This window comes from Nannobrachium achirus (assembly GCF_963921795.1).
Source record: "Nannobrachium achirus genome assembly, chromosome: 2".
Classification (NCBI taxonomy): domain Eukaryota; kingdom Metazoa; phylum Chordata; class Actinopteri; order Myctophiformes; family Myctophidae; genus Nannobrachium; species Nannobrachium achirus.
The window spans coordinates 34,021,487-34,045,492 of record NC_137811.1 but is presented as its reverse complement, the minus strand read 5'-3'; the positions used below and the strand labels follow the sequence as shown (position 1 = coordinate 34,045,492).

Sequence of the window (24,006 nt, the reverse complement as noted above, 5' to 3'; positions counted from 1 at the left end):
GCTCGCCTTGTTTCCTGTCCTCAAGGCTGACAAATAGCAACAAAGCCCCTCGCATGCAGCAGAGGTGGCCTTTAAATGAAGGCATGCCAGCTTGGTAGCGATGTCCCGTTAGCTTTGAAGCCATGACCTCTCCTCTTGCCAGGGCAGCTGCCTTCGGTTAGCGCAGTTAGCTGCTTTGTATAGGATTGAACTAATGTCCATAAAAAGGCTTACCTGGCTGCTGACTCGCCAACAGAGGAGAAAAAGACAATGCTGTGTCTTTTATTTGACCAGGCTGGAAAAAACCTGTCCCTGTCTTTTGAAAGAATTCAATTGATTGAGCTTACAAGAAAGAAAAAAGCCATCCTGAATGACTTAGCTGCCTTTTGTGATTTCTTCTGTCTAGCTCATACTCCCTCAAGCCCTCCCTTTTACTCTGAGACTCGTATCTTTCAACTTGCTCTGTCCCTCCTAGCTAACAACACGTCGTGGTGCGACAAATTTCTTTGCTTGAAGATCCGTTCTTTTCGACAAGCCACTCCATTGTGCGATGGAGTATAAATTGAGCTTATTCACTCCTTCCTTCCTCTTTGCTCTCCAACTTTTTATCTCCCATCCTTCTCCTTTTCACCCCATCAGCACCCCCCTCTCTCCCATCCCTCCTTTATTCGACCCTACTTCCTGCTGTACTTGCTCTTCATCTTCACACTGGGCTAGCGGTTGCATTTAATTAGCATCAAGAGGCCAAGCCCCATGCAATAATCATGAGCTATGACATTTGTGTCAAAAGATGTGGATACCTCAGATAACCCGGCGCCTCGTACACTGGGCAGGGTCTACTGTAAGCAGCAGTAGACACCATTATTCACCACCTTGTTAGCATATTCCATTAAGCCCCACAAATCTCTCCTGTACTTCCCATAGGTCTCAAACACCAGCCACTTTCTATTACAGGATGATTTTTGTTTAATAACCTGTGCAGTGTATTATCCAAATTCAGCCACTGTCTTCTATTATGAGGTAACTTTATTTGAATATAAAATGCCCAAACTTACAAAAGGCATAATGATCAAAATATGCAATGAAGCATAAACATAATGTTGTGTTCAATTAGCAATTTCATCTTTGATACACGATAATGGCATGGCATTATAATGACATGTCGTTGGTTCTCAATGTGTGTTCCAGGGACCCCCAGGAGTCCTTTGAAAGGGGTTACAGCCTACAGGTGGCCCCCAGCAAACAATTGATATACTGTTTGGTTGGGAACCAAACAGACTCTTACAGGCCTGTAACTCAGTTTACATTAACTCTAATGATTTTACAGTGTCCCAGACAAAGTCGGTCGATGGTAGTCTGTGGCCTAAAGCATATAAAACTGGGGCTCCATGAAATTAACTATGTGAACACTATACCGTAGCATCCCTGTTCTACAGTGAACATTCAATCAATATTGTGTTGCAACACGTTGCTTGTTGATTGAGTGGAGGTGGGGCCTAATAGAGCCCTGGGTTACTTTGGTGAATCAAGTATATACTGTAGGGTTTAAGTGGTTCAAATTGTTAAGTATCCCTGTAATGTGTGACATTCAAGACCCCCGCTCCTAACAGAGTCAGCTTGGCTCTATTGTCTTCCACAGTGCCAGTGCCTGAATGCTGCACCTGGGTATTCTGGCAGCTGAATCATGCAAAGCCATTATGCCATTCTGCATTATTTTTTCTCTCGAATTGAAAGAGCTTGTCCAGCCACAAAAAAACAAAACAACCAATCCTCTTTGTTGTCTGAACTTGAGCAGAGAATTGTGTTTATGTGTGCCAACAAAGACACAGTGGAGAGGCACCAGGATGGATGCTACCCCCAGTGAGAAAATGAGTGGAATCACAGCGTATTTCCACCCCAGCTGACACCCAAGACAGATGGAGCTAGCGCACACCGTGGCGCAGCCCTAGCCAAAAACCATGGCAACAGCGTGCATACGGCAACAGGAAGCCTGTTAGGCCAATCAGAGCAGAGAGGCACATTGGTAAGTGGACCCAGAAGAAGACGAGAGCTTAACGGATTGAGGTTGGTACCTAAAGAGTCACAAGGATCCATCATAACGCCTGTGCAAGGCCGTGAAGAATACGCCATGTGTTCCATATCCTAAGGGGACAACTTAATAACGGCTGTAATGGCTAAATGGTTTAGGAATTGCAGTCTTTGTAGCGTTATTAAGTGGAAGATAACTGACGCCGTGAGGTATGTTTGGGAGGAGCATGGCATGTGGCAGCACGGTTTACAATCCAAATGAAACCACCATTCCATGCATCGTGCTCATAGGAATGCAACTTTAATGTGTTTATGATAATTTATTATTGGGTTCATTATTGGGAGTCGGGACACGACAACGTACAAAGACACAGAGACCATGCACAATTACATTCTCAGAGTCTGTAGATTTACCCTGTATGGGTCCATGTTTACACTGTCAAAAGTTACATCTAACACCCATGGGATTTCACTGTGTCGTGTATTCCCATTTTGCACCGGCGAAGAAGTAGAAGATTGCCCACAGGGACAGGATTTTGAATAAATTCACGAAGATCTGATAAATAAAATGAGCCAACTATTGTCCATGTTTCTGCATCGAGCAGTAAAGGGAAACACAACACTCAATGAAAATAAAGCTTATTTTCTGCAGTGCTTGTGGAATCATTTTTGCAGTGGAGAGAAAATCACCCCTTCCAGCATTATCATGTCATCATTATCTGATAGGAAGGCGCGTGCTATAATGTCAGAGTTTAGCGAGGCCGAGCTAAAATGTCAGGAACAAACATGTTTTCTGACGCACCAGAGAGGTAGACAGGACAGAAAGAACACACACACCGCAGTGTAATTGTTGTGATGTTGCAACTGATGGTCATAGTTTTTGTCTTTTTTGTATTTTTTTTCTTTATGGTGTGAATGGAATTGTGCTCAGTAGAAATGCATCCCATCAGCTCCTCCATTCATCTCCAGTTCCCCGTGGTGGTAAATCTGACCCCTATATGTTCCCCATCCTCGCATTTCAGTTCAATCATGTGTGTCGCTTCTATATCCAATTCTGCAGTGGTTATAACATTGCCTACCTAATGCTCAAAATGTACTTTCTTTCTACCTCTTTGTTTTTCCCTACTGTAACTGAGTACCTCCCTCTCTTTATATATTTTGCTTTCCATAGCTGTCCTCCGGTATATGCCTGTCATTTAGCACAATGCAGCTTTGTGTTGTTTGCATCATTTCCTCAAACTGTATTGTTATCTTGAACGTATTCCAATGTAAACAAGCAGAATGCCAGCGATGGTGCATTCTCCCATTTGCTGCAGTATGCTGTATGGACTTTGTCTGTCACAATAACATGCACGCTGTTTCCTAGTTTGTTTACACATTTAAAGAACTTGTGAATTTTAGTTTGTTGGATGATTTTTCAATTTCCAGGAAAAGGCAGTGCACTTTTGTGGGTTGGAGTGGCGGTTATCTGTGCCACGCAGGCTGTGTGCAGTGTTAAGTTGAATTGGATTTTCTCTAAAGTCTATGGCGACCACATGATAATTTGAGTGTGCAAACAGGATACATTACAGTACATACTGTACAGTTTTAATAACTCAAAGCGCTGACTTGACTCCAAAGACAAATAAACATGGAGAAATAAGTCATGGAATGTTCCGACATGTGATGCCATAGACTGTTGTTCAAAGCACACTCTACATTGCACGTCTCATTGCGTTCCTCTTTTGCTGTGGGCACACAGTGAGGCGAGAATAGCCACCGTGTGTAAACTGTGTAAGCACCAGTAAATCATTCATGCCATTGTGAGTCCTCTTGGAATGCACATAGCCTGATGTCTGTATTAAAATGGAGAAATAGGCACGCACACGAAACAGTGCAAATGCAAACATGTAGATGCTTGACTCTCTCTCTCTCTCTCTCTCTCTCTCTCTCTCTCTCTCTCTCTCTCTCTCTCTCTCTTTCACTGTGCATTCTCTGCCCGCCCACATACATGGCATTAGTGTGGCCTTATCCTCGCCTGAGTTAAGTTTTTGATGGAGCAGGCATTGCTTTGAAGCCTGGCTCTGCCATCAGGCACTTTTCATGAAAAAGCTCTGCTCCTCTCTGTCTCTCACTCCACCAGCCGCTAGCCATACGTGAACCCATGCACAGCGAGACACTGGGCCAAAAGAGATAACACAAGTCTGATCCTCTCCGTCTTGCCTCACCTCCCCTTCGCCTCAGTCATAGCCCCAGAAGACACACACCAACACCCCTCCTCCCCCGTCTCTCCAGTGACTGGTTTGCATCTTAACTTCATCCACAGCACCACCATCCCATCTCCCTTTCACTTTCAGTTTGTCCTTTCTGTTCTTTCAGTCTCATTACAGGCCTTACAGAATTCCAGTCCACATCCGTCTCTCTTTTTGGAGCTGTGTGAAGCACAGGCTCCCTATACGTGGCTGTGTGGGTCTGTCTGTCTGTCTGTGTGTCTGTCTGTGTGTCTGTATGTAGCCTGAACTTCCTAAACTTCGGCACGCTACTAGTCCCACAGTTTTGCCACCACACACTCGCGCCATATGTCAAATCGACCGGCTTACTCGGGAATCGTGGGCTAGTAACTTGCTAAGAGAAAGGTTCAATAGTTTAATTGATATTAATTTATTAGTGAATTAATTTTCCCCATTGACTTATAATGGGAATCGCAAAAACTCACATTCAATTATTTGTCTCTCGCAAACCATAGGGGCTAGAGTTTCAAGACTTGGAGAGGAGGTTCATAATGATTTCAAGGATTAAATAAAAAATAATTGTGTCATTTGGCCGCATGGTGGCGCCATAACACCCCACTTTACGTTTTGGCCTGTAACTCTTGAACCGTAGGTCGGAAAATTAAAAATATTTTTTCCCTGGATTCCTTGGGTCATGACGCATCTCCCCATATAGGCCACGCCCATTTGCGCCATGATAGATTTTCCGCCATCTTGATTTTTCTCCAAAACACACTTTTTGCTCCTTTTCCTACATATTTTCTTCAAATGTCACAAAAATCGGTACACATGATCCACACACACACACACACACACACACACACACACACACACACACACACACACACACACACACACACACACACACACACAGCTCCACTTCACACGGGTGTGATTTTTTAAGAATGAGCAACATGTCACCTCATTGCATCAACTTCAACCTTAAGTTCAAGTTTATTGTTAAAAGATATACAGGTGTGAATGAGTGGGTGATTTATTTTTTAGTACAAGCTCCAAAAAGCTTTGCAGTTTGAACTGCAATTCCTATGCCTCAATTGAGTCATAGGAATAGAGAACAGAGATAAAAAGCGATTCTACCAATGACTCTCATTCAATGATTCTTTTTGTACTAGCACCTAAATAAAAGGCTTTACTGTCTGAGTTGCTCCAGTGTCAAACACTTCTGCAGATAATAGAGATAGTAAGGAAGTAAATAAGTACTGTAAGAAATAAAAAAAGAAACACATCAGATAACAAGACATTGTCAAATATACATCGGGTACATGATCAAAAGAGAAATAAATAAGGTAGAATACCACAGTCTCTTGTGCTAGTATAGCCATTTAGCTGCAGATAAGACATACTTTTGCATAGAGATATTGCCATTACAGTAGCATTGGAGTGTATTCAAGGTCATGTACACCTATGGTGGAATGACATTTCATATGTACAGTAGGTACTATGTAGGTATCGCTTGCCTAGCTGTGGTCGCAGCAGCAGCGTAGAAACAGACTTTGGCTATGCTAGCCCTTGACGATTTGCTCAGCTTTGGCTAAGCATAACTTCTTGTATCTGTACAGGAGCAAGGGAAGCTCACCTCCCTCGTTGCTTCAGTGTAGACCTTCAAATATATAGTGTGTGTAGGAGGAGCTGTGGAGACACTGGATGGCAACTGCTGGAGAACTGTTTCCTACAGTACATGACATGTAGGCAGATGATGAATTCTTGTCTCACAGCTGTAATCCAAAAACAGACCAATTCTGTTTGCATTTTGTCTTGCGCCATATAGAGAAGGATTAGCTAATTCTGTCTAACTATTGTGTCCCTCATGCTAAGCCGCTGAAAAGATTTAAAATAGTGTAAAAGTATGAGGAACTTTAATCCATCACCAAATCTAGGGGATTTTGTCTCTGACGCTCCCCCCCCACACAACACGGCACGGAGAGACTCAGACAGTGTCTCTCCCCTACACTTTTAACAAGACCTCTCAGATTACCTGGAGTTTCTGGAGGAGTGTTGTCAGGCGGCGGCCGGGGTAGGAAAGGCACCTGTTAGCTCTCCTGTCTGGCTTAGTGAGTCCAAGATGAGCCTCCTGTCCTCCCACGCCAGGCCTCAGAGGGCCTTTGTCACATCTCTAATGAGAAGTGGACCTGACATCCTCTCAAAGCTGCGTGCTCGCTGCAACCGCCAGTGTGCATCCTGTACTCCTTGTTGTTGTTCCCCGCTTGGGCGCCAGTCAGTCAGGTTGGAGGCTGAATTATTGATGGGCCAGTGGGTCTGTCTGTGTGTCAGGGAGGACGGTGCGAGTGTGATGGCTTACCGTGCGTGACATCATCGCGTAGATGAGAGGTGGTGTCTGTTGCTACGTGACAGGGAGGATCTGTTATTTTTGTTCTGGATGATGTGTGTCAGGCCTGAAGCAGGTATAGAATAAAGATTCGTCAGTGATGTCGCAGCGAGGCGGCATCTAAAAAAGAGTCATGTGGAAGTGTTTCAGACTCACGAGGTGGCCCTGGCAAAATTGAGCCATCAGGGCCCCGTGAAACTGCAGCCTACACACACTTCATTGTTTATGATGTTGTCCATGATATCTTTACATGCAGGTTGACAACGTTTCTCTCTCTCTCTTTCAACTAAGACGGCACACGCACAGTTGAATGCTAATCCTTACAGGATTTGCTGGAAAGCGTTTTGCCTGCTCTTTCCTATATACTGTAGCCGAATCCACAGAGCGGCAATCATAACTGCGGTGTCAAACGGCACCGCTTGGCACGGCGACACCGCAACTACAGGGCAGCGCTCTGTGGATTTGTCTGCAGTATAGTGTAAAAGAATATAATTTAAATTAACTAATTTCATGCAGACTGTATTGCATTGACATGGCACGCAACAGCAAGGGAGTAATCAAAATACACACTGATATCCCAATTAAATGCTGTAGCATACAGTGCCCCTGTGTGGCTGAGCAAAATCCTGCCATATTGTACTGGGTTAGGGTTAGGGTTGAAGCAAAGAAAAAAAGTCCCATAACAACTGATCATGCAAGTGTCAATCAACTGGAATGCATGCCTTTAAACTCTATGCATAATCCCCTTGCAATAGGACATGTTTGTGTGTTGTTGGTTTCGTTTTTTCTTTTTTTTTAACTGGCAGACCCACATAGAGGACCACCATATCGTATGCTTGCCTGCCCAAAGTAATTAAGCTCGAGGGAACGTTGAGAGCTGAACTGACTGTCATCTACAAGGGGTAAAGGCACCAGGCAGAGAGCTTGTGTAGGCACGCTAATTGCATCATGGAATGGCATGGAAATAATAACAGCCATGACCGCCATATAATGCCAGCAGTTAGCGAGCTGTGAAGTAATTTGTATTTGGTCGATTTTTGCGGGTCAAAGGGAAAGGTAGGTGCGTGGGTGGGTGGGTGGGTGGTTATGTTTTGTACATATTTGAAAGCAAAGCAAGCGTACATTTCATTATACTGTAGGTGTAATAATACAGAGTACCTCATAAGAGGCTTCATTTTGCAGCTACCACTTTTCTTTCCCCTTTCTTTTCATTTGAGTTGGGTATTTAAATGGTTTGCATTTCTATAGCGCCTTTATCGAAGCTGCTTTACAATGTGCGTCACATTCACCAGTCCACACACACATGCACACAGACGGTGGAGGCGATCAAGAGGCTCTAACAGTTGGCTAGAGAGTGTATTGCTCAAGTGCACTTCAAGCCAGGAGGAGTCTGGGGTCGAAACGGGAACCTCCCAGGCCTAGTTCCATTTTTATCTCTTGTGTCTCTTGTCTTTACAGTACAAATCCTCATTAATTTAAACATTTTGTAACTCTGAGAATGGGTCCATTTGGCTGCATTTGTACACTCTCAGAGTAATGTGAACACATTTACTGTCCTCATATCTAATTTAGTTGTACTCCTCCTCCTCCAGAAGTCTTCTTGCTCGCTCGACACTCACTCTCAGGCAATGCTGCTCTGCATAAATTATGCACCGTGCTTTCCGTCCCGACATCATCAATAGGCAGAGGGAGACTCTCTGGGACTCTTGTACTGCAAGTTAACAGGCACAGCATAGTGAGGACGCCCATCATGTCTCTCACTATGTGGCAGCTGTGCCGATTGAGACATTCACTTCTTGTTCTATTCTAGGCATACTGTAGGATTCAAGGAAAACTCTGGCACAGTGAGAAATAGAATACAATGTAATAGAATTCAGTGTCCATGCCATCCACTTGTATACAGTACATAGTATGCAATATGCATGCAGTACATGACAATTCCATTTCGTACACACCCTTCTTTCCATTCTGTCTTAACCACGTAAGGTTTATACTCTATTCACTTACATGCTGCAAATAATGCAGTCACACTGTTGCGGCTGAATGTTTTAGGCAGGAGCAACAACTACCACACTGGCAGTGATGTTACTGTACTGTACTGTAGTGTACCGGACTATTTCTACTCAGTGTCCACCATGACATCTCTGACTGCTACACAGGATATCTCTCCTGCTGTAATGCAGGATTACCCATCACCAGGGAAGAAGTATACCTGTGTGCGTGTGCGTGCGTGTGTGCCTTGCGTACGTGCGTGTGAGAGAGAGCAACATACCTTATGCCCATTATCACCAAAATAGTAAAGAAAAACCTTAAAGATGCTGTCTGTGTTTCTTTTGATACTGACCAATAACCATCTACTCAATATATAAGCATACACACAACATGCACACATATACTCATATTGTACCAATACAGACACAAATAAATAACAGTGTATTCCAGATTCAACTGATGAGTTCTCTGACCCTTTATCTTCCTTGATGGAAAGTGCCACTCTTGTAGAGGTAACGGTGTGTGTCTGGTCTCCTTATGGCCTTGTTGTGATTTAAAAAGAGTTACGATCCCAAAGCCATGCCTCAACTCAGCTGTGTGATTTGAATTAATGCAATTTCAAACCGGATCTCCCCTCAGCAGAGCATCATTGCTCAATCATCCATCTTCATTTAAACGGCTGCACTGGAGACATTTCATCTGTGCCTAAACATTTCAGTGCAGTCAATATTTATCGGTGCTGTATGCAAATGGTTATACAGTACAGTAGTTCAGGGTTACATTGCACCGTGGCCCTGCGTGGAGGCTCACTGACTAAATGGCGTATGGTACAGTACAGTACAGTGGTGTGGAGTTGGGCCAGTGGAAAAGGGGCTATAAGCCCCTTTTCCACTGGCCCAACTCCACACCACTCCACACCACACCGCCCACTTGTGTGAGGTTTTCCACTACAGGGTCCTGGGTAGAGTGGTGTGAAAGGGGTACTAAACGGGGTACTAAAAAGTATCCACTCTAGAGTAGGTCTGAGCTAGGCCACACAGGGCCAAACACATCATAATGACTGATCACTCACTGGGTTTTCATTTAGACCACCAGGATATAGTTGTAATACATGATAATAGATTATATTGTGTTATAACCACTATTATAATCTATTATAGTATATTATAATTATCATAGTAATACATTAATACTTTATAATGTATTATAATCACAGTTATAATCCATTATAGTGCATTATAATTAGGATAGTTTTAATACAAATGTATTATGTATTATAATCACAGTTAAAAGGGTCAATTTGTTTCTTACCGATAGGGGTACTTTTGTGTAATGGAAAATGTAGATATTTTTATGTGGTGTGGTGTGGTGTGGTGTAGTGTGGTGTGGTGTGGTGCTAAAACTGCAGTCGAAAAGGGGCTTATAGCCCCTTTTCGACTGAGGGGCAGCTTAGCAGCACAGGAATCCCCACGAGAAAGAGAAGGAGAGAGACGAGGGCTGCCTCCACTGACCTTGGGAGGGAGAGGACAGGTGCCCTAACATGATTACATCAACGCAGAAACACACCTTCATCTGCTCACTGTCGTGTTTCCCCGGGCCTGCCTGTGCAGGGTGATCCCTGTGTGTGCTGCAGAGCCTTCCAGGGACAAGTAGTGGAAAGTAACTAAGTACATTTACAAGTACAATTTTGTGGTGCTTTTAGTCAAAAGTTTACTTTTACTCGAGTATGTTACTTTTTGAGCGGTGCTTCAGTGCTCCAACACTTGACCGAGTGTGTATGTCCCGTATGTACGTATGTATTCGGACGGTCTATGTTTGAGGACAACCTCAACAGCTGCAATACCGCTGGGTGACCAAGTGGCGCTGTTGAGCATTAGTGGACAACACAAGAATGAATATATAGCTTAATGAAATTAACTATTCAAAGGCACCGCTCACTTCACATTGGGTGTGATTTTCAATACTTTCAATGCTACATCTCAGAGGCAAATATCGTACTTTTTAGTGCTCAACACTTATTTGCAAACGAGTAACTTTTGTATAGACACTTTGTCTGTTCGGAAATAGCGGCAAGCTCACAACGTGTTGAAATGTGACACGTTGTTAGCTTGGCTATTTTGGGGGCGAATGTTCCCCAAAAGGTTGGCGTGTTAATCATACATGCAGAAGTTTGGAATTATTCATCTGCGGTCACAAAAAAGGAAGTTCTCCTGTCCTCGAACAAGCGACATCACAATGTTCTCAAAATGTCACCCGTTATTTTTAGTTCCGCTGGAACTTGCTGCAGTGCCGAGCTTGTGTCGCGCGAACGCTGTGCCCTGCATTTCGCATAATCCTCGACTTGTACAGTACACAGAGATCAAAATATGTGACGCGAATCCTCCTGAGCGTCAAACCACAGAATGCTTTCGACAACTGTACTTTGTTGATTCCTCTTTGTGTTCAGACTATCAAGTTCTGGACTTGTGTTACAACAGTACTTGGACCGATTTGTTCCATCTACACCACATCTCATTGCCAAAAATACTGTAGCTGATCTACAAGTTTAAAATAACAATATATTTTGAGCTTGTAGATTGGCTATTTTTGGCAAATGTTTCCTCCAGAATGGCTGGGGTTTAAGGGGTTAACCCCTAACAGCTCAGCCCCTCCTCCCTACTCCTTCTCCAACCTTTCACTGCCATAAAAGCAAAGAGCTGGTGAGATGGCAGCCAAAACGACAGCCATGAAGAGACAGAACTTTATTCTCCCGTTAAAGGCCTACATTATTACTCAGAGCGAGTGACACCACAGGAGAGAGATTTGCGGGACTGACGAAGTGTAACAGTTTCCTGCCGAGCGCTATAATGCATTTTAGAAAAGGCCCCCCCACCCCCTCCCAGTCACATCATTGCAGTCATTTTATTGCCACATTACGTGAACGTCAACGCCATCAGCTGTCTCATCAGTTTTGTGAATTTCTCCTCAATGCTACAGAGTTAGGAGGGAAAAGAGGTGGCAGAAGAACCCATGTTGGGATCTTAACGAAAGCTATGGCAAAGGTTTTAAAGTGTGGGCCAATTGGAGTTTCCAATATTTGGGACATCATGTCATTATAGCCCACATTAGGAGCCCACCTCCTGTTCCAGCTCCTACCCTCAGGGAAACAATATAGATCAATTCACATCGAGACCACCCGCTTCAAAGACAGTTTCTACCATTCAGCCATACGAACTCTGAACTCCCTCAGTACCCCTCTCCCTCTCCCCCTCACACTAACTAAATGGCCGTCTGTCTTGTTTTTCTTGTTTCTATGTTTTATTGTTGGAAGTGGTAATGGTGTAAATGTCTTCATGTATTTGTGTCTTGATCCTTGTTTTGTCAGAGCTGCAACACATTTCTGTACTGAAACTAAACACCACCAACCTGGTTTGCGGCAATAAAATTTACTTGAACTTATACGTTTTCAACATTGCCAGTGATTTTCAGTGGGAACAGAGCGGTTTGTTGCCATTCGAAGATTTCCGGAAATAAATAAATAAATAAATAATGCAGAATCCGCTGCATAGGCAGAATCAAAGTTCTGTGTGACTGCACCCTTAGGGTGTTTGTACTTGAGACGAGAATTTAAGAATAAATAATAAACCCGTCTCTCCTGAGAAAGTGTCAGATGTGGAGATGTGGAGAAAAATGTGAAACAGTCTATATGCCTCTGTACCTGCGCGCTTTACTTCTTTGTAGAGGTAGGTTATATATGCCTCTTTTATTCATTTCTTTGTCAGATATCTCTATCTGCAAATGAAAAGATATTGTAACTGTAACGCTACATGTACACGCTCTGACAATCTGGGACTAACTTACTTAATAATAATGTCATGTTAGAACATTTATTTGTACTTATTAATGATTATTATAGATGGGGTAGAATAGCCTGGAAACCAGACGAATCTGCCACAGCTGAAAAGAAAATATCCCTGATCGGATTGGTTTTGGCACTCAATTACATTTCACTCATGCCAGAGTTGTGGAAGACCAATCAGAGCCCACTATTAGTCTGGCCATGCCAGGCCAGGGGAAGGCATGTACTGTAAGTGTGCAAGTCTGTCACAAGGGGCCTATGGGATAAAATTATAATAATTACCGGCGGCCTTACAGTATAACCCCTGCATTCCCCATGGAAAATATGCACATAGCATATACTTTGCACGTTGCATTAATTTCCCATTATTCCCATTTCACCATTAGGCCAACATGACTTACTGGCTTTGTACAAGATTTAACTCTGACCTATCATCTTAGTGAAGGTTAATAAGACAATCGTAGTCTATGTTGGACACCATAATTGGTGGGTCCAAAGGGGGCCCTCCCTGGAGGGGGGGGCCTCATTTACACCGGTGATTCCCAACCCTTTTAAGTTCCGTTTCAGACCACAGACCCTCGTTTGATACTATTTGCTATATCTGGGACCTGTAAAATCCTTACTGGTCCATTTGGTTCCATTTGCACGTATACTGTCTGAGTTGCAGACATGGACCTCTGGTCCCCAACGCTGAGAAGCGCTGATTCATGCCACTGGCGTGTGTGCTCAGCGTACTTAATGTAGCTGCATGACAAATCTTGGTGGGAGATGTGACCTTGGTATGGGAACGTCCTCTGGGAACGCACAATATACCACAAAGATACACTCTTCCTATGCCACTTGGGATGTCAGCCACTTTACAACTGGGCAAATCTTAAAAGGTGGTGCCATGATTTTGAACTTTTTCTGTTTTGTATGTCTATGGAGTTAACATTACTCTATTAGACCCCCAGGTGTGGTTATAATATGCGAATATGTCTTCCCTGCTGTGTATTTTTGTTTACTTCCTGAAAGCTGAAACACCCCATCATTCAAAGGTACACTGCTGAGGATGTGTCCTGAAATTGTCATTTTACCCTAAGAAATACACCTCCCATGCCACTCTCTTAAAGACACATCTCATGTGAGTGCACACCATCTATTAGCACACTGTCTCAACATCACACCCGTGTTTTTATGATTCTACTGATTCTACAAATGTACTGCTTCTCACATTAAAATGATCAACGCTAAATACTATTAGCGTTTCCCGGTTCCCAATTTCCAGTACTTTTACTTCCCCGTGTTATCCTCCCTTGGGATGGGTCTGTTATCACCCCTGTCATGCCTTGGCCAAGGCTCAGTAGTCAGACTACCATTTACCAGGAGCTGGTAGTTCCGATATCACCCATAGACTTGTCATTGCAATGCGCATGCGCCAACGCACGTTCTCTGGAATAACGTACTGGTGGCTCCCTGTGAGAATTGAACCCGGGTCTGAGTTTTACTAGTCCAATGCTCTACCAACTGAGCTAACGAGACGGTTAGAAATCGCTCGTTCTTTTGTCTGCTCTTATTTTTGACAACGTGGATACTGCTTTATTTGAGCAGTCCCCTGGTCAAAATTTACTATTCTGTCCATAACGGCACATAATTCGGTAACGCCGCTGAGTCGGCTCAGGCGCCGTTCGCACCGCTTGTCGCGGCGACTCGGCTTCGCTATCGCTCGCCTCGGCGGCTCCTCACGGGGCTCATCGGCGCGGCTCCGTCGTCTATAGTGGCGTGAACGGTAGCGTCGGGTGGCTGATGTCACTGGGCGCGGTATCGAATCTCGCTTCGGGAGCAACTTTTTTTTTCTTTCTTCTCGGCTGATATTAAGGTTGATATTGGGACTACCCAGCTACTGGTAGCTGGTAGTCTGACTACTGAGCCTTCTCTAAGGTATGACAATTTTGATAACAGTCCCATAGCAAGGATATGATAACACGTGTATCAGGTGCCAAATATTATACTTTTACTGCAGTACAATTATTTGACAACTTTAGTCACTAGTTACTTTGCAGATATTAATTATAATTTTATAAAACACACATAAACCACTTTAGCCCTATTTTGTACATTGGCTATTTGAAAATAGCCGATCTACAAGCTCACATTGCGTCACAATGCGATGCGTTGTGAGCTTGTGGATCTGCTATTTTCAAACATTTTGTACTTATACTTTTGGTACTTAATGTACATTTTAATGCAAACACTTTCGTACTTTTACTCAAGTACATTTTGAATTCCTGACTTTTACTTGTAAGGCTGCGGTCACACCAAAGCCTCTACTGGCACAAGCGGTTTCGTGCCAGTAGAGGATTTCTGTGTGCCGCGCAGAAGTTACGTTTATACTGAAGCAGATAAATTCTCCATGCACGTAGATGCCGATTTTCCCCCTCTGTCCAATTGGGTGAGTTGAAGGTGAATACAGGGAGAGTCCTGGAAGTGAGTGACAGGTGCGTCACAGGCGTCAACCGCGCACAAAAAGAGTTGATCAGCTGGCAACCATACTTTGGTGTGGCCGCAGCCTAACTGAATATTTCTAGATTGCAGTATTGATACCTTTACTTAAGTAAATTACATTTTCCACCCCTGGCTGTAATCCTGTGGTGTGATGATAAAGAATTATTAAGATTTTGATTCTGGGCACGTCACTTGCCTGGAAGAAGGATTGAGACGTTTGGCTGGTAACTGGAGAATGGTTAGAATAGTTTCTGTATCTTTTTCTTCTGTTCTGACAACGTCCTCACTCCGGCTGCGTGACCCGCTCTGCTTCTGCAGCGGCTGAAGAACCAGCAGAACAAACAGACTCCGCTCTGGGCTGATGTCGACTATCGCTCAGGGAATTCTTAGCAAAGGGAAGTAATGAAATGAGCTGTCTCTTGTCCATGCTTGTGCATGTGTCTCCTCTGTGAGTTCTGCTCCCCTAGCCTGGCCATGGCCAGACAAATGTTTGCACTGGAAGATTTGTCTGGTTTCCAAACGTATTGGAAATTGGAAATACTCAACTAAAGTACAAATACCTCAAAATTGTAAGTACAGTATTTAAGTTACCGGTAGTTACATTACACCCCTGACAGCCTGTGAGGAGCAGAGTAGATGTCAGTCAGAACACAAGGGACCAGTGTGTCTGTATTGAGGTACAGTACAGTATATAGAGGGATTTATGAGCTGAGGGCCTGTGGTGTAGCTTGTGCTCTGATGCATGATAAATCACGGAACAGATGCCAGCCAAAGGGCTTTTGCAGTAATTGATACCCACGTAATTTAAAATTAAAAAAGCAAACAACAATAAATAACTGCAAAATAATCACAGCTTGAACCCTGTGTGTGTGTGTGTGTGTGTGTGTGTGTGTGTGTGTGTGTGTGTGTGTGTGTGTGCGCGTGCGCGCGCGCGTGCGTGCGTGCGTGCGTGCGTGCGTGCGTGCGTGCGTGCGTGCGTGCACGCTTTGCTGACGGCCTTGGCTTGGAGTCATTAGTTATCTCTTTAATTGACCATATTCACATGCCCGCCACTTTTCTCTTATTTATGCCCATCATATATACCTCACTGTCCCAAGTATGATGATGTCAGAGCAGAATGGACACTATGTGAATATGATCAATAAGAAAGACAGAGGGTGACTGAAGGAGAAATGACAAGCATCACAGATACACGCACGCGCGCACGCACGCACGCATGCGCGTGCATGCACGAAGGCAGGGTAAATAGATACTGTTTCTATTAGTGAGAGACCGATATATCGGCCGCCGATTATCGGTACCCGATATGGCCTTATTTGGGCATATCGGTTTATATCGGTATCGGTGAAATTTCCCGCCGATATAATAAAAACTAAGCCTAGCGCATTGAACAGTGTATGAGGGCACTGACTACACATTGACTACGCATGCGCTGGCGTTCTGCTCCGCTCGGTGACAGCGTCTCACAAATAGGCTATTTTTAACACTTTTAAGACTTCTTTTTATACGATTTCACCTACGGCCACGTTGCCATACTAGCCTTTTTTAACCTACTTTTATTTTTTTAACGATCGGTCCTATCGATCAAAAGTTGTCGTCTTGTTTGTTTCGCCGGTCACGGAAGCATAGCGTCTTGACACTGACAGCTAACGACCCGGGCCGGTAGCCTGCCTGACAGCTTGCTAACTGTCAACAAACATCTTCAGAAGAATCCACTACACACCGTATGGATCCAACACTACAAAACCATCACCATCTATACTGATCGTGCGCCGATCCAACTCACAGGCCCATACTCTGGGCCTGGTTGGTAAGTCTCGTTCTCTGCTGTGCTCCAGTTCTGTTGCTACTACTACTACTACTACTACTGTGTACTACTACTACTACTGGTCTACTTTCTTCTGTGGGCGCCTGTTATGGTGCCCTTGCGAGTACGTAACGTCCAGAGAAGCTACCCCGGCAACATTACAACAATACAACTCATAAGCTGCTTCTTCTCTCCCTGTCATCTCTCAATAAGTACTATTAATAAACTCTCAATAAACTGGTCTCTACCTCCAAATCTACCACCTGCTTATTAGATCCATTTCCCACCAGTTTATTCAAAGAGTTAATCCCAGCACTAGGTCCTCCACTTCTGCATATTATAAATCAGTCTCTAAACAGCGGCACGGTTCCATCCATTTTCAAAACCGCCTTAATTAAACCTCTACTCAAAAAACCCAATCTAGATCCACACATTCTTGCAAATTATAGACCCATATCCAATCTCCCATTCATGTCCAAACTGTTGGAAAGAGTTGTGTCCAGTCAGCTTACAGCCTACCTCACTCATAACAATCTTTTCGATAAATTTCAGTCCGGTTTTAGATCTCACCACTCCACAGAAACGGCACTAGCCAAAGTTACTAATGATTTATTAATGGAAATAGACTCAGACAAGACCTCTCTCCTGCTGCTTCTCGACCTTAGTGCCGCTTTCGACACAGTCGATCATTTTATTCTCCTGGATCGGCTAGAATATTTGGTTGGTATCAGGGGTCCTGTACTTGATTAGTTCCGCTCGTATCTTTCAAATAGAACCCAGCGTGTACTTTTTAATAACACTATGTCAGACCATTCCAGTGTCAAATACGGCGTCCCACAAGGCTCAGTCCTAGGTCCAATCCTCTTCTGCCTCTACATACTACCTTTAGGAAATATTTTTAGAAAGTTTGGCATAAGTTTCCACTGCTATGCAGACGATACTCAAATTCACATCCCCATCACAGCAAATGACCCATCAAATATTCATAACCTTGAAACCTGTCTAATTGAGGTTAAAAACTGGATGAACCAAAACTTCCTGCTACTGAACTCTGGCAAATCAGAGATGTTGCTTGTCGGCCCAGCTAAACACACTCATCTATTCAACAACACATCACTAAATCTCGATGGCTGTTCAATTATCCACAAACCAGCAGTTTGAAATTTAGGAGTAATTTTCGACCCATCCCTATCATTTGTACCTCATATAAAAAGCATAACAAAGTCAGCCTTCTTTCACCTGCGCAACGTAGCCAGAATCCGTCCAATCCTTTCACTTCCCGATGCCGAAACTCTGGTCCATGCATTCATTACTTCAAGAATAGATTACTGTAATGTCCTTTTTTCCGGTATACCAACAACAGCAACACATGGCCTCAGATTAGTCCAAAATGCAGCAGCTAGAGTACTTACAAGGAAAAGAAAATTCGATCATATTACACCAACACTCATATCACTACACTGGCTTCCAATACCGGCCAGAGCTGATTTTAAGGTACTGCTCCTGGCATATAAAGCCTTAAACGGACTTGCCCCATCCTACATGTCCAGCTTAATAGAACCCTACATCCCTGGAAGACCACTGCGCTCCCAGGATGCTGGTCTACTGACTGTCACAAGTTATAATAAAACAACTGTTGGGGGCAGAGCATTCACACATCGTGCCCCCCATCTCTGGAATGCTCTCCCCCGAGCTGTCAGAGATGCCGACACTCTGGCCATTTTTAAATCTAGGCTGAAAACCCATCTTTTCACCCTGCATTATGGTTCTCCCTAGTTGTACTTAAAGGGGAAGACCACCCATTTTCAATAATGAAATATGTCATTAATATACCTTAGAGGAGTTGTGTGGAAATAGAAAAAAAGTTCCCCCCCTTCTGTGTTGCCTAGAACTGGAGGATTGATTTTGGGGTTTGTATTGGAAAGTACAATGTGTGATGTCATCAAGTTGTAATTTACAATACAAACCCCAAAATCAATCCTCCAGTTCTAGGCAACACAGAAGGGGGGGAACTTTTTTTCTATTTCCACACAACTCCTCTAAGGTATATTAATGACATATTTCAATATTGAAAATGGGTGGTCTTCCCCTTTAATGTGAGTTGAACTCCTTGATTTTAATTATTCTGATCTAGACACTTTTGCAGCCGTGCTCTGCCACATGGTTATTATTTCACCATGCATGCTAGATCATTTATTGTTATTATTATTGTTGTTTTGCTACTAATGTTTTTGTTGTATCATTGTTTATACATACTGATGTTGATGTTGTATGACTGTTTTTAATCACTTGTTGTACTGCTGTGAAGTGCACAGAGACCCCTTGGGGTGATGATTGCACTATAAATAAAAATAAACTGAAAAACTGAAACTGAATGATGTAATGACCAGCATTGTCCAGCAGAGCGCGCCCTGCCACATGCCACATATAAGCAATGAGCCTTCAGCCTTCAGCCCTGCATGATTATGCACCAAATGCAGTGAGGTGGCATATGGCATAATAAACTAGCCGTTCAGTTCAGTGTGGATTCCAATGCAGTGATTCAATGTCGGGTGGGATTTGTCTGTGTCACTCAACATCCATGCTATGGTTCTGCTAGCTACCAAACAAGCTAATACTCTAACGTTCCGTCGACCCCTAGTGCCTCGCCGCTAAAGAGTCATAACGTCTGTGGTTATGTGTTAAAGAATCATAAAGTCCATGGTTCTGTGTTCCTTCCCCAATAGTAGGCTGTGTATAATCCATAGACTGGAGATCATAAGTGCGCTTCCCTCCTCCGTTACTGTATGGTGAATTGACGTTGTACTGTGTTTGTGTCAGCCGAGCCCAGGGACGCATTAACCCCCCGCGAGGGCCGATCCCAGGGACGGATTAACCCCCGCGAGGGGGCCCCCCCCCCAAAAAAAGGGCCCCCCCTAAAAAAAAGGGCCCCCCCCTAAATTTTTTTTTTTTTTTTCAAAACATTTTTTTTCAAAAAACTTTTTTTTTCTTCTATTTTTTTTTCAAAAATATTTTATATCGGTATCGTATCGGTATCGGTGATGGGCCCCCTCTCTTGTATCGGTATCGTATCGTTTAAAAAAAAAGTCTATCGGTCGGACACTAGTTTCTTAAGCCAGCTCCTGCTATACTGATACTAGCAGAAATAATGAGGCTTTGAGTGTAAATACACCCTGGGCCTTTTCCCAGTAGAGAGGGAAGACAGACAGACAGAGCAGGGCATTCTAGGTAAGCATGCATAGATGCATGGACTGGGCCAATGCATAGAGCAACACATAATGACTTCTGGTGATGAGAATACTCTTGTTATTGTTTCACTGTATTGCCAAAATATAGTGTGTGTGTGTGTGTGTGTGTGTGTGTGTGTGTGTGTGTGTGTGTGTGTGTGTGTGTGTGTGTGTGTGTGTGTGTGTGTGTGTGTGTGTGTGTGTGTGTGTGTGTGTGAGCGCGCGCACACACACGCGTGTGCGCACGCTTTGCTGACGGCCTTGGCTTGGAGTCATTAGTTATCTCTTTAATTGACCATATTCACATGCCCGCCACTTTTCTCTTATTTATGCCCATCATATATACCTCACTGTCCCAAGTATGATGATGTCAGAGCAGAATGGACACTATGTGAATATGATCAATAAGAAAGACAGAGGGTGACTGAAGGAGAAATGACAAGCATCACAGATACATGCACGCACGCATGTGCGCATGCACGAAGGCAGGGTAAATAGATACTGTTTCTATCAAAGCCAGCTCCTGCTATATTGATACTAGCAGAAATAATGAGGATGTGAGTGTAAATACACCCTGGGCCTTTTCCCAGTAGAGAGGGAAGACAGACAGACAGAGCAGGGCATTCTAGGTAAGCATGCATAGATGCATGGACTGGGCCAGTGCATAGAGCAACACACAATGACTTCTGGTGATGAGAATACTCTTGTTATTGTTTCACTGTATTGCCAAAATATAGTGTGTGTGTGTGTGTGTGTGTGTGTGTGTGTGCGCGCGCGTGCGTGCGTGCGTGCGTGCGTGTGTGTGCGTGTGCGCGCATAGGAGGCAAGTCTGTGGGGGCTGTGGGGTTGCGGCACCCCGCGGAGCGCTCCTATAGCCTAATTGCGTGTATGCAAACGGGCGGGGGGTAGCGCTCGATATGGCTTCAGCCCCCCGCGGCATGGACAAAACGTGGCGCCTCTGTCTGTGTGTGTAATGTGGGCGATATGGGATGGTACTGTATACTGTATGAATACACTGAATTATCTAAAAAAAATGACTTTGACTTGTAGTCCAGGGATTCTATGCAGCACCAAAGCACTTTGTGTATAAGGCTGTCAGAAATACCTTTACCATAGTAATTGCAGCAATTCGTAACAGTACACATCACCCAGCAGTCACTCAAATAGGCCTACAGATGTGTGTGAGCGTATAGCCCAGGGCTCATGGTAGTTTTTTTCCCCCCCTTTTGAAAATGACCTTGTAGCTGCTAGCCATTAAATTGGCACTTGAAGCACGTGAATAGAATGTATGTGTGCAATATTTTCTTCGCATTTTGTAAAGGTGACATTTTCTTTTAAAGATGTTACTTTGTAGGTGAACTTTGATGGAACCTTGGGTGCACCTGGCCATGACGTCATGAATTGAAATATTGGCAGTGATCTTTAGAGATTCATTTCAGCTATTCAAACCCCATTTTTATATATTGCTAAATCAAATAATTTATATATTTTTTCTACCATGAAATAAGACTTAAATGATTGACCCAGTGTTTGGGAAACAGTGGCATAGAGTATACAATATTTTAGTCCTCGGAGAGCTTCAGTTAGGCAAGACCTGCTGAAGCTGTAGGGAAAGAATCTACTTCTTTTGAAGTATGCTGCTGGCTTAAACCTAACATCTTCTGACAAACAAAATGCATTTGCAAACCAGAGATATTAGCTAATGCTTCAAAGAGCTGAGCAAATATTATACTAAATTAAGGCCAAAAGGATAAAAAATATAAATAAATAAAGTAGCATTAATTGCAATATATAATCCAAATAATGCAGGTCTGCTTTTTTATTTCTTTACGACATATTATATTTGATCTTCTCTCCTTGCTCATACTGCTGAGTCACTGGTAAGGTATTCTCCCTCTCTCTCTCTCTCTCTCTCTCTCTCTCTCTCTCTCTCTCTCTCTCTCTCTCTCTCTCTCACCATCCCTCTAATTAAAATTTCTTCTTGGTCTTTTCTGAACCCTCTGGGTACTTACTGTCTACCATGTCTCTTTTGTCTCCCAATGCGCTCTGTCTCTCATCTGCTACAGTATGTCTGTCTAGCCTATTCTCTCTCTCTCTCTAGGGTTGAGCCCCCCCCCCCCCCCCCCCCCCCCCATCTCTTTGGCTCAGTGTTGCTATCGTTGTCTTTCCCCCTACTGTTTATTTTTGTATTTTTGCGAGATAAACGGAGATTTGGTGGCCTGTTAATTGGACTTGCAGTCGATGTTGCCCCTTTATCTTCTAAGCCCAACCTGTGAAGAGAGATTTCTAATTGTGCTATTTTTGACTACATTGATATGCTTTCAATCTTTCAATCCTGTTAGAGCTCCACTTTGTCCTTGATTTAATTCACATGATTAGTTTTGATGTTTGTGTAAAGTTTCTTGATATTTAAAGATTCATCAAGATTGACTTCCAAATCTGTTCACTGTCAAGGTAACAGCCAGGGCTGATGGACAGAGTTTACGAGGGATATTGCAAGTGAGCTGTCTGTATTGAGCTTAAAACAATGTTTCTGTTCCAGGATTTACGACGAATAGTTTCAAGATCACCACCGGTACTCTTGTAAAGCATCAGCTCTAAGAAGTCGATAGTGTTGTCATCACATTTCGTTATAAACAAAAGGAGGTTGGCTGTATCGTTAAGATTAAAAAAAACAGGTGGTTGATTGTTTTTTTGTGGTCGATTCAACATAATTGTTCTACAGTCCCATAGTAACGTACGTGTGTAAGACGTTGGTTGAGAGTGTGGATGGGTAATAATTGAGCCATATGCACACAAATGTTCTCGGTCACATTCTGTATATTTGCGCATTTCACTTAATTCTTTCTCCTCTCTCGTTTTTGTCTCCTATAGCTGTACAAGAGGAAGGTAATGGAGCTGGGAGAGAAGCTGCTGCCTGCCTTCAACACACCGACGGGGATCCCACGAGGCGTGATCAACCTGGGGAGGTGAGCCTTGACACCAGCCAGCCCTCACCTCCAACAGCCCTCTGCCAGTCTCTCACAGAACACACCGTCAGCTTATGAGGTCGGACGTCGGTGATTAGAAGCCATGCCTGTGTTGGCAATATGTTCATCTTGGCAACACGTGCCTCTCGTCCTCGAGGGCCAGCCCCTGATGTAGCGAACGGTGTCGGGGTTACTCGTTCAGTGTCCCAGCCCACATGAAAGCTGGGTTTCAATGTTACAGGGATATATATAGCCCTGTTTAAAATGCAGTCCTATTGTTTTGCAGAATGCCCTTTCCTGTCTCTGCAGTGTTAATACTGACGTTTCACTATAGATGACCTTTGCTCAGATTTTAGGTTTGAATGGGCCAGCACAGATATTCTTGTACGATGGGGTTAGGCGCTCAATTCATTTCCAAGATTTGACAATCTGACAAGGAATATTGCTTATAACCAATAAGTGTCGAGGGCACGAAGGAAAACAATATCTGTCAAAGTGATGGATGGTGATAATAAAAGAAGGCTACTCTGTCATTCAAATCACCTCCTTTCTAACTATACCCTCTGTGTTGCCTCCTCATTGTAGATTTACAAACATGGAGATAGGCTCATTCATAGAAATGTGACTAATTCAGACTAATAGTTATTTTCGTAACGGCTAAATTATTGATGTATATAACTTTCACATACAATCCACGATCCCTGCCTATATCGGCTTGAATGCGCAACTTTCCGACAGCATGATAATAAATGTTGTCAATACTAGTCCTTTAGTGTGAAATGTCCCCAGTTTTCACAGAGGGCTGTGGTTTGCAGAAAGGTCTTTGTGAAGTCAGTGATGGACATAAGCTGTCTTCCTTCTCAGTATTTTCCATCCCATTTGTTCATCTAAATCTTCTCAGAAGACTCACTGGCACCTCTACCATCCACCTGCTCGCAATTAACCTGCCAGCCTAGCTGGACATCTGCTGGCAAATTTAATTACCCGATTCTACAATTAATTCCCGCTACATCACCCAAAGTGGGCCTTCAGTACAGATGGGTTGGGAAGAACCCGGGCTCCCTGTTGTGTGGTAATGTGGGGTGT

At 43.6% G+C, this 24,006-nt stretch overlaps 1 protein-coding gene across 2 annotated transcripts in view; it reads left to right on the top strand.

Annotated features, from left to right (window-relative positions):
- The window catches only part of LOC308309049 (mannosyl-oligosaccharide 1,2-alpha-mannosidase IA), a 295,341-nt gene that overhangs the window by 242,286 nt on the left and 29,049 nt on the right, over positions 1–24,006 (top strand). For both annotated transcript variants that reach the window (XM_080754512.1, XM_080754513.1), the window contains exon 5: positions 22,826–22,920. In XM_080754512.1, coding sequence (XP_080610638.1) covers positions 22,826–22,920 — 95 coding nt within the window. The remainder of the gene's footprint in view (positions 1–22,825; positions 22,921–24,006) is intronic.